Here is an 11,933-nt window from a genome sequence, read left to right as displayed (position 1 = left end):
CCGGCCATCCCTAGGATGGATGGGCCGCTTGTCACTCAGCCCTTCAGCAGGGAGCTCTGCACACAGCTCAGGCTGTGGCGCTGCCTGCAGAGGCGGCACACTCGTGACCCAACCCGTTGGCAGTTTTAATTTCTTTATTTAGTGGGGAATTGTTTCGGTGAGAGTTATAAAGCTTATTGCATTATCTCGTGATCACTGAATTTAAACTGATTTATTTCAATTTGGGGAAAATATTGAGATTTCCTTTGAGTCCTAATACATGTTAAATTGTAATGCCCCATGACTTGATAAGAGGGCATGGTCCCTGTAGGGTGTGAAGTTCAACACGTCAATCATAGGAGGTGGGACTTGGAGGGAGGGCTGCTGACCAGGCAGGATGGTTAGGGAAGGCCTCGTGGCCTTGAATGACCTGAATGGAGTGAGGGAACAATTGGAACAAAAACTTTCATAAATTACCTATTTAATTGGAAGAGCGTTTTATTTAATTAAAAGATGTAATCTCAGGTCTAGGTCTGTATTTAACCTGTTCGGTATTTTTACTTCAAGAAAACTAAGTCACGCCCTGGCTGGGTAGCTGAGTGGGTTGGAATGTCAACCCGATGCCCAAGGTTGCAGGTTCAATCCCCTGGTCAGGGCACATACAGGAATCGACCAATAAACACATGAATGGGTGGGACAACGATCGATGTCTCTCTCTCTCTCTCTTTCTCTCTTTCTAAAATCAATGAAAAACTTTTTTAAAAGAATATGAATTTCAGAATACACCCTTTTGCCTAGGTATGTTGTATAAAACAGTACAATCTGATCACACTTGGCCACAGGCAATCATAAACACAAATACCAATATCGAAATAGAAGATTGCTATTGTAATACAGAATTAACATTCTCATAGGTTACTCTTGAGTCCCTGAGACTAGGGCTGCTTCCCCAGAAGTCCTGTTTGAGAACTGCTACCCTTATCCATGATTTGTGAGACTTCCCCCATTTCCTTCCCCAGGGAAGGGTAGAAGGAGGAGCAGTAGCGGTTCTTCTGCTGTGTTCCTGTTCGATGGAGGCTTTGTTCTCAGTGATCTAGGGGGTGGGCATGTGGTCTTTCTCTTGGCTGCTTGTGACCTCCAACCCCTGACCCTCCAAATGGTGACATACATGGATGTATCTACTTAGCGCTCTGTACGATGTCGGCCACCACCATGCTGGCACTGCCTGCCCTCTGTGAGGAATGCACATGGATTCCCAGCATCTTTCATTTTGGTTCATGTTCTGTGTTCAGATAGCAGCTCTTCAGGTGTGTTGTATGAGATTAAGCTGCTCATAGTTTCAGCGTTTGTGCTATAGTCTCCCATATATATAGTCTAGCTGTGTGTCTGCTTTGCTTTGAGTTTGAGTAATGGACTTCAGTAAGCCAGGATCTACGCAGCTGTTTTCTTAGAAGTCTGTTTTCTCAATTTTACTGAATGTTTAAGGAAGAGCATTTTCCTCTAAGGCATGTGTTAGAATAACTTGATATAATGTAAAACTGACAACTAACTATATTTTTTAACGGTTTGACAGGTTGGAATTCGTGGTACCAATATCGTTGTACTTGGGGTAGAGAAGAAATCAGTCGCCAAGCTTCAGGATGAGCGGACTGTGAGGAAAATCTGTGCCCTGGATGACCACGTCTGCATGGCTTTTGCAGGTACCTGTGGGCCTACAGGAATGATACCGAGCATGTTGTGCAGTAGGTCACACATGTGGGCCCACCACCGCTGTTGTGGTGCTGTATTTACACAACACAGGGAGCTCGCTCCATTTCTTATTCAACACAAACAGTGTACCCTGTCTTTTCTGGGAAAATCACAGCTCTGTAAACCAGGATTTCTGATAGTTGGTTTTGATACAACATAAATGTCAGCAGGTATACATTATATTATCTTAATTGTAATTGTAGGTAGCTGTTTTCTTTTTAATTTTATTTTGAAATAACTTTAGATCAGGAAATTATAAAAAAACAACAACAAAGTAGTCCCCCGTCTCCTTTACCCAGTTTACCCCAAGGGTAACATCTTCAGACCAGTAAGTGGACATTGTTACAAGCCACAGATTGTTTTCAGATTTCACCAGGTTTACATGCGCTCATTTGCATGTGTGTGTAGGGTTATTAGGCTTCCCATAGTATAGATTCACGTAGCCATCACCACACCCAAGATACACAACTCTTACATTACCACAGGCTACCCATGCTACCCTCCTCCGCATCGCTGACCTCTGGCCGTCAGTAAGCTGTTCTCTCTCCATCTCTGTAATTCTGTCATTGTTGAGAATGCTGGATGAATAGAATCATATGGCATAAAACCTTTTAATACAGGCTTGTTTTCATTCAGCATAAACTACAACATTATTAGTAGTAGTAATAGTATTTAGTGGCAGTTAAAAAAGGAGGTGGTAGAACCTGTATGTATTGACATGAGAAATATCCCTCACATATATTAAAAATAATAAGTTACAAGAGAATATGTATGATACAGTTCTGTTTCTAAACTATAGAATTATATGGTACCTCTTATTCCCTCTGGTGGGGAATAAGAGGTACATATCCAAGCACATATCAGAAAGAAATACGGTTCCATTTTGAAAAAAATCACATTCTTTTGTTGATGTTACTATATTTTTAATGTTTGAAAAACAGTCCTTAGGGAAAAAAATCAAAGCATTTGAAAAAAAATGATTTCATGTACCATGTGGAATTCCATTTAATAGAAATTTTACAATATGATAGCTTCAAGGTAAGTTTGTGGCATAAATTTAAAAGCAGTGGACTAAGGGCTCATTTATTCTATAATTGCTTATTTATAAACAGTGAAATTGCAATACTATCTTTATTTTTTTAATATATATTTATTGATTTCAGAGAGGAAGAGAGAGGGAAAGAGAGAGAGAAACATCAGTGATGAGAGAGAATCATTGATCGGCTGACTCTTGCACACCCACTACTGGGGATCAAGCCTGCAACCCAGCCATGTGCCCTTGATCAGAATCGAACCTGGGACCCTTCAGTCCGCAGGCTGATGCTCTATCCACTGAGCCAAACCAGCTAGGGTTCAATATTATCTTTAAATAGAATTTGTTTTTTTTTCCCTAGCCATTTAGTATTTATTAGTATAATTGTTGCTTATTATGTTAAAAACAGACACACACACACACACAATTATGATAACTCATATGGTTTGGCAAATTTGTCACTGACTCAGTTTAGTACAACTTTCTAAGTATGCTACTTTTATGTTTCTCTACTTTTGGGTCATATATGTTGTAAATGGAAAATACTTAGAAATCTCCTGTCTGATCACATTTTCTAAATGAGTGAAGCTTTTAATTCATAGGATAAGCTAAATCAGTCTTTTTCCATTTCTTTTTTTTGTTTTAATCCTCACCTGAGGATATTTTTTCCATTGATTTCCAGAGAAAGTGGGTGGGGAGAGAGAGACAGAAACTTCCACATGCGAGAGACACATGGATTGGTTGCCTCCTGCAGGTGCCCCAACCAGAGTTAGGGAACCTGCGACTGACCAGGAATCAAACTGGAGACCTTCGGTCCACAGGCCAGCACTCCATCCACTGAACCACACCACCCAGGGCTCTTTCCATCTCTTTCCCTCAGATAACATCTGCATGGAGAAGAGAATCAGTTTCTCTTCCCTTAACTCTCTCTGCTTGTGCTTCGCACCCGGCCCACGAGTGTGAGGGTGATCCCTAGCAGTGGCGTGTTCTGACAGCGTCTTATTGTTGACTAGTATTAACCATCTTCAGGGACAGCAATTCTTCTGGCTCCTATACACCTGATTGGAGATGATGTGGAAGGGGAACAAGAGTCTGTGACTACAAAATACTGATGGTTAGATGAGCAAGGGATGTTTCAAAGACTGAATGACTGTGGGCAATGTGGTTTTAAGAGAGTGGGGAAGGAAACACTGGCCATGGAAAGGTCAAATGCCAAAGACGTCTTTAATATAATAGAAACGCTTCCATGCATTCATCTTTTGGGACACTTACTTTATTTCCTTATAGAAGTGTTAGGAATTAATGACATGATGTTTGGTATGATAAAAGTAAGGCATGTTTTCTTTTTCTGGTTTCACATTTTTTATTTTCCAATCCTTAATCTTAGACAAAATGCTGAGACATATTTCAAAGTTATATTGAATGAAGTTTGAATTCAGTGGATATGTGATGATAATGAAATGTAATGTTCATTGTTTTCATAAGAAATCCAGCTTACTTCATGGTTAGGAAATAAGTATATTAGTTTTGGAATCAGGATAGACCATCAACCTTTGAACAGTCTGCCATTGATATCTCCCCCTGAAAAAGTTTTTAAAAATATGACTACAGAGATTTTAAAAAATTATTTTTAATGAACCCTAACAACCAGCCCATCTATGAATGAAATCATTTTAATCTTTTGGAAATAGTTTACTTAACATTAGTGTTTAACCAGTATTCTTTAACATCATTTTCTTTAAAAAGTAAGTAAGAATGCATCAAGTTAAGCCCTGAAGAAAATAAGTCAGAATGTCAGGTAAGGGATTTGCAAGGAATTTTACAAAGTCTTTATAATGGACATATATTGAGAAAAACAAAGGACATTATAAGAAAGATTTTGTGTTAGCTAAAACCCTTTTGACATTGAAAAAGTCCTCCTTTCTTGTAATGGTTCAACTACTTTTATAGGACTGACTGCTGATGCTCGAGTGGTAATAACCAGAGCCCGTGTGGAGTGCCAGAGCCATAAGCTTACCGTTGAGGACCCAGTCACTGTCGAGTATATAACTCGCTTCATAGCATCCTTAAAACAGGTAAGCCAAGAGAGCAACCAACTGCTCCAAGCTTCTCCTTTACCATTATGGGTCAGGACATGCAAATACTTCAGTCATTTAGTCTATGAAATCTAAGTTCTCTATTCTTTCTCACACGTCATACTCACACTGTTACTGCAGTGGAACGGTTTGATTTGATCACTAGGAATCTCAATCAGTATCAGTTGTGGAGATTATATTAAAACTAGAGGCTTGGTGCACGAAATTCACGCACTCAGGAGGGGGCGGTCCCTCAGCCCGGCCTGCGCCCTCTCGCAGTCCGGGAGCCCTCAGGGGATGTCCAACTGCCAGCTTAGGCCCACTCCCCGTGAGCCTGGCTTCTGGCTGAGCGGCGCTCTCCCTGTGGGAGCACACTGACCACCAGGGGCAGCTCCTGTGTTGAGCATCTGCCCCCTGGTGGTCAGTGCGCATCATAGCGACCGGTCATTCTGCTGTTCAGTCAATTTGCATATTAGCCTTTTATTATATAGGATTAAAAAGAGCAAGCAATCTAATCTTTTAAGGGCATATCTTCACTTCTGAAGATAGAGTAAAGAGAACCAATTTTTAGAGTTTACCAAAGCAATACCCATGATTCTTTCACCTACAAACCTACACACAACTGATAGTGTTCAGGTATAACTTCTGAATCCGTAGTAGGTACATTAATATTAAGTCTAATCATGATGTAGACAAATATGCTTTTCACTTAATATTTTATGTGCTTTTATATATGTCAACAAAGTCCTTATATAACTCTATACAGGCAGAACTCCTTTTTTTTTTTAAACCCTAAGATCACCTTCTTGGATTCTTTTTATTTTTTTATTTAATACATTTATTTATTGATTTCAGAGAGGAAGGGAGAAGGAGAGAGAGAGGGAGATAGAAACATCAATGATGAGAGAGAATCATTGATCGACTGCCTTCTGCACTCCCCCTACTGGGGATCAAGCCCGCAACCCAAGGCATGTGCCCTTGGCCGGAATCGAACCTGGGACTCTTCAGTCCGCAGGCTGACGCTCTATCCACTGAGCCAAGCCAGCTAAAGCCAGGCAGAACTCTTTTTATTGTTCCTCACTTTATTGCACTTTACAGATTTGCATTTATTATAAATTGAAAGTAGGACCCTCCACCAACAAAAAATTAAGACTTGCTTTATTGTGATACTCTCTTTCTTATGGTGGTCTGGATGCTTAGAGGTCTGCCTATAATACTGATTTTAGTTGCTATCCATAATTACTTAGGATGTTTCTAGTTTATTTCATTTTCTCATTCCTTCTCTCACTTGCTGGCTCTCAAATTGCTACTTTAATAACATCTTTGAAACAGATTTTGTTCTTTTTAAATTATATTGGGTTATTTTTTAAGATTAGAATTGGTCTTTTTGAAAATTTATTTTTATTGATTTCAGAGAGGAAGGGAGAGGGAGAGAGAGATAGAAACATCAATGATGAGAGAGAATCATTGATCGGCTGCCTCCTGCACACCCAACACTGGGGATGGAGCCCACAACCCGGGCATGTGCCCTGACCGGGAATCAAACTGTGACCTCCTGGTTCATAGGTCAGTGCTCAACCACTGAGCCACCTGGGCTGGGCGAGATTATAATTGGTTTTAAGACTTTTGTTATATATAGCTAAATTACTTTCTGAAAAAATTGAACCAATTTTTATTATGCAATAAACAATGTGTAAGTGTACCCCTGAAGAATCATTAGCACTGGTTTTCATTTTTCTTTTATTTTGCAAAGAAGTATAACATAAGTTAGTGCTTTGTGCCAACTATTTAGCCTGTTTTGCCTTAATTTTCTTATTTACATAATGAGCATTACAGTAATACCTACTCTGTTGAGTTGGATTAAATGATTTAATACATTTAAAACATTTAGAACACTTTCTGGCATGGATTTTACCATTTGTCCACATAGAGATTTTTTTATAGACCATACTTTCTATATATTAAAGTTTTAAATTACATACTTAATTTTAAATTGCCCTATTTTTAAGATTTAATTTATGTTGCAGGAAAGTCCAACATTTTTATATTTTTTTGCTTTTTTTATTTGCTTTGCTTTTTCCAGAGTTTATACAGGCATCCACCAAAAAACAAGGTGTGGAACATTGTGTATACAAGATTCCCAATTGTAATTTTTAGGTCTTCTAGAAACATGAAGGTTATGTATAGAATATTATAGAAACAGTAGGGATTCAGTGCACGAATTCGTGCACCCTGAAAGAAACTGTGAGCCATGAGGCTGCGATGGGCACAGGAGCGGGTCTCGGCCCATCCTCCCACCACACCCCCCATCCCCTGTCTGCTGGCAGCCCCGCTCCTGCCACCACCACTCCCATGTGCTGACAGTGCCAGCCCGGCTGGCATCCGCTGACAGGGCGGAGCAATTAGGGCCAGCACCAGCAGCGGGTGAGAGCAGGGCTGGCACCAGCAGCGGGTGAGAGCAGGGCTGGCACCATCAGCAGGTGCATGCGGCCCCAGTCACCCCTCAGGAGCAGGGGGAAGTGGAGAAACCTTCAGGGGTGATCCGGGCCAGCGCTGGGTGCTGGCAGTGGGTTCTAGTGAGGCCAGCACCGGCAGCAGGTGCGAGCACCGGTGGAATTGCGGCGCGCGGGAGCAAAGAATTTTCAGTAACCACCAGAGGCTCGTCCCAGTGACAGCGACCGGCGCCCCACCTTGGTCTGGCGCCCCCACTCACCTGCTCCACCATCCCGCCGTGGCCGATGCCCGCCATGTTCAGCACTCTGCCGCCTGCTGCCGACGCCTGCCATGTTCTGTGCACGCCCCCTGGTGGTCAGCACACGTCGTAGCGACCGGTTGTTCGGTTGTTCCACCGTTCGGTCTATTTCATATTAGGGTGTTTTATATATAGATACATTTTAAGTCTGTAAGAGTAAGTTGCCACTGAGAAGGGTCCTGGGTTCTGGGATAAAGGAGAGATGCTTTAGATACACCTCTGGTACCTACAGATTACTTTTCCATTTTAAAAAGCGGTTGACTAAGCACATAAAGTAGAAGGGTCTGTCCTCTAAGGTGTGTTTGCCACACATCTTCTTACGTTAGTGAGATCTAGGAGCATTAGGAGATTAAATTAAAACAGAGAAATTAAAACATAGACCCTACTTTAAAGGTGCATTTATGTTTGTGTAGCCAGTTATTTGCATCCATAATTTGAATTGGCTGTTAAAACACATGCATAATAGGATGGAAACATTTAAAATAGATACCGTGCTAGACGAGTCCAGAAGAAAGCTGGTGTCAAGCTGTTCGAGCCGCCGAGGCGCACGCGTTGCTGAGCTGCCTGCCGGGTGGTCTTGGCTCCCGGTCAGGACCCCTCTGCACTTCTTGTAGGGGCACCAGGCACAGTGAGTGTGGGGCCCACTCCCGGACGGAGCTCAGATCCTGGCACTCGAGTGAAAACACAGTTGGTTCCCAGTGCCCTGCTGACTGTGAGGAGAAAGCTCACTTTTTCTTTAGAGAAACAAAGAGTCCCTTGTTTTGGAGCCGACAGAATGTCTCGGTTGGGTTTTATGTAGAGTAACTTAGTGTACGGTGGACAGAATATACTGGACAATGATGGTACCAAGAAAAGACATTTGATAACAGTAGTGTCATGTAAGAACGCTGATAATAACAACAATTGTCAGCTCTCTCACAGGAAGCGGAGGGGTGATCTAAAGCACAGCTAACCAAAACCAGCTTTCCGGGCGCCCCCCGGTGTGAGGCCCACAGTTCCCTGCTGTCACAAAGGCTCAATCTTGTTACGTTACCCAACTGTGCATAAACCAATGGGAGAACAGCAGTAAGGCCATGTAGAAGTAAACAGGATATCGTTCTATAGACTGTACATTTTTAAAAATTTAATTATGGATTTGAAGTCAGTTCAGAAAGTGAGGGAAGAGAATCGGGAAGATATAGAGAATAAAGAAGGTGTTACTAGATAAGTAATAGTATGGCCTTTGTATGGCCTATACCAGTGATGGCGAACCTATGACACTCGTGTCAGAGGTGACACGCGAACTCATTTTTTTGGTTGATTTTTCTTTGTTGAATGGCATTTAAATATATAAAATAAATATAAAAAATATAAGTCTTTGTTTTACTATGGTTGCAAATATCAAAAAATTTCTATATGTGACACGGCACCAGAGTTAAGTTAGGGTTTTTCAAAATGCTGACACGCCAAGCTCAAAAGGTTCGCCAACACTGGCCTATACAGAAGGTAATTACTGAAACATTTTATTTTTCAGAAATACACTCAGAGCAATGGACGAAGACCTTTTGGCATTTCTGCCCTAATTGTAGGCTTCGACGATGATGGTATCCCAAGACTGTACCAGACCGATCCCTCTGGTACTTACCATGCTTGGAAGGTGAGTCATGAATTTTTAATATATTAAAAGAAGTTGAATAGATGTATTCACCATAAATGCTTTATCACTTTACCGGGCATGATGAAAATTATGTTAAATGAAAATATTGATGGTGGTAGGAACTTTATGTCACCATTTAGCCAGTTGGCAATTATGATGGTTTCTGGTGGATAGAGAAACACTTTGGCTTATTAATCACAGGGTTTTTCCTTTACGTTTGGAAAGATGTGACAACCCTAAGTGCATACGAATGGCCAGGTGAGAAATACCCAGTCCCTGCTCATCGCCACCCTTCCACTGACTGCCACGTCACGTGGCTGCTGCTCCGAGGAGAGGCACGTGTCTTCCTGCTTTTAGTAAAGATGAGAGAGCCTGTCAGCTCCACACTGAACCCTTCAGCGCACCCTCTGTTCTAGGAGTCGGAGCGCCCAAACCATGACTTTATCCCCATGTGTCGGCACATCGCAGTGACGGCCTCACCATCCCTGGGATGCAGCTTTTATTTGTCGGCTGGTTTTTGAGCCGCTGTTCGTGTTTCAGCACCCAGCCACCTGCTGTGTCTAATGGCGCACTTCAGTCTCATGGTGCCCAGATCGAGGGCCATAGTCACCAGTGGCGGTGTTCCGAGATGAATTTTTGTACATTCTGATACATAAGAATAAGACCATACCCCGGAATCTAGGATAAGTGATTTTTGACTATTAAACGTTTAAATACTGCCCAGCCGGCGTGGCACAGGGGTTGAGCGTCGACCTACGAACCAGGAGCTCATGGTTCGATTCCCGGTCAGGGAACACGCCCAGGTTGCGGGCTCCATCCCCAGTGTGGGGAATGCAGGAGGCAACCAACCAATGACTCTCATCATTGGTGTTTCTATCTGTCTCTCCTCTCCTTTCCTCTCTGAAATCAATAAAAAATATATTCTTAAAAGGTTTAAATACTTAGGTTTTAAAATAATGTGATGAAGAGTTTATGTTACTATATTAACATCCAGATAAATTAATCGGGAAATCTTGCCTTGATTTTTAAGCCTGTATTAACTAACGTATTTTATTTGAGCTGACCATACTCATACTACTTTACAAACCAGTTAACCAATCCAGTAAAACAGTGGCTGGTATTCTTACCACAGAGATCTGGATGCTGTGTTAGCGGCACACCCTTTAAGCCACCTGCACATCTCATGGCTGTCAGAGGCTGTGAGTGTACCTGCTGCAAATACCAGGCTTGTTCCTGCCACTTAGAAACCTTGTACATGTGCCTCCAGATCTCTGCCCCAAACAAAACGAATGGTTACCCTGAATCTCTATCTTCTGTTTGCATTGATCATTACATCATCACTCTTCATTTCAGTTTCATAACAATTTCCACATTTATGTAATTTTCCATTTTATTGTGGTTGCTCCCTGAGGTCACACATAGAAGCATTTTTTATTTCAAAGTCCATGGACATGGGCAATAGGGTAGTGAAAACCTGGAGGTGGGGGTAGGAATTGGGAGGAGGGGGACAGGGGGAGGGAATGGGAAATATCTGTAATGCTATCAACAATAAAAACAAAAAAATAAAAGATCTGAAAAAAATGTTCATTGAAAAAAAAAAAAAAAAAAAAAAAAAAAAAAGCCAGGAGACTTTCCTAGCTCAAAGGAGACTAAACAGACAAACGCCCAAGGTCTTTGATTAGATCCTCGATGGGGAACAGTCACAACCAGAGATATTAAATGTACTCGGCAATGGTATGTGTCAGCCTCAAGCTTTGGGGAGTGGACTTACAGTGTTATATTTTAAAAATCTCTGTTTTAAGGGAATTGACAGAAGTATTTAGGGGCAAAATGTTATGACATCTTCAACATTAAAAAAGCATGCAATGTGTGTGTAAGTAAATGGAGAGATAAGACAAATATCTCAAAATGTTAATAACATGAATCTAGGTTAAAAGGTGCATAGTAGTTCATTGTTCTCTCAGCTTTTCATAGGATTGAAATGGTCAAGTTAGAAAATTGAGGAAAGAGAATAGTAAGAAGGAGGAAGTGACGATGGCTCCTTTAAGAATTTGAGCTGTAGCCGAAACCGGTTTGGCTCAGTGGATAGAGCTTCGGCCTGCGGACTGAAGGGTCCCAGGTTCGATTCCGGTCGAGGGCATGTACCTTGGTTGCAGGCACATCCCCAGTGGGGGGTGTGCAGGAGGCAGCTGATCAATGTTTCTCTCTCATCGATGTTTCTAACTCTCTATCTCTCTCCCTTCCTCTCTGTAAAAAATCAATAAAATATATTAAAAAAAAAAAAAGAATTTGAGCTGTAAAGGGGAGCAGGGAGATGGGACAGCAGCTACCGGAGAATGTGGGTTCAGGGAAGGTGTTTCTCCAGACTTGACACTAGACAGGATCCGTTCAGTCAGCAGCAGCGTTCAGCTCGGAACATGCTGGACACTGAGCATAGCCGGCAGCCTGCTCTCAGAACGGACGTGCCGGAGGCGCAGGGAGACGAGTAAATGGACAGCATGTTGGCCGGTGGTGGTACCACGTGCCACCCGGGTGGGGGTCCCCGGGAGTGGGTCCCCGGGTGGGGGTCCCCAGGTGTGAGTCCCCGGGTGTGGGTCCCCCCTGTGTGTGGGTCCCTGGGTGGGGGTCCCCGGGTGTGAGTCCCCGGGTGGGGGTCCCTCCCTGAGTGGGGGTCCCCGGGAGTGGGTCCCCGGGTGGGGGTCCCCGGGT

The 11,933-nt window shown here is 42.5% G+C and overlaps 2 protein-coding genes across 2 annotated transcripts in view; both read left to right on the top strand.

Moving 5' to 3' along the window:
• Positions 1–11,933, top strand: part of PSMA8 (proteasome subunit alpha 8) — a 23,993-nt gene that overhangs the window by 5,224 nt on the left and 6,836 nt on the right. The window contains exons 2-4 of the mRNA XM_005857087.2: positions 1,553–1,679; positions 4,712–4,836; positions 9,102–9,224. Coding sequence (XP_005857149.1) covers positions 1,553–1,679; positions 4,712–4,836; positions 9,102–9,224 — 375 coding nt within the window. The remainder of the gene's footprint in view (positions 1–1,552; positions 1,680–4,711; positions 4,837–9,101; positions 9,225–11,933) is intronic.
• The window catches only part of TAF4B (TAF4b RNA polymerase II, TATA box binding protein (TBP)-associated factor, 105kDa), a 74,467-nt gene continuing 72,480 nt past the window's right edge, over positions 9,947–11,933 (top strand). The window contains exon 1 of the mRNA XM_014541468.1: positions 9,947–9,953. The gene's annotated coding sequence lies outside the window, so the exon portion shown is untranslated. The remainder of the gene's footprint in view (positions 9,954–11,933) is intronic.

Source organism: Myotis brandtii, unplaced genomic scaffold, assembly GCF_000412655.1.
Source record: "Myotis brandtii unplaced genomic scaffold, ASM41265v1 scaffold107, whole genome shotgun sequence".
In the NCBI taxonomy this organism is placed as follows: Eukaryota; Metazoa; Chordata; class Mammalia; order Chiroptera; family Vespertilionidae; genus Myotis; species Myotis brandtii.
Note: the sequence above shows the minus strand (reverse complement) of the source record. Positions and strands in the feature narration are given on the sequence as shown.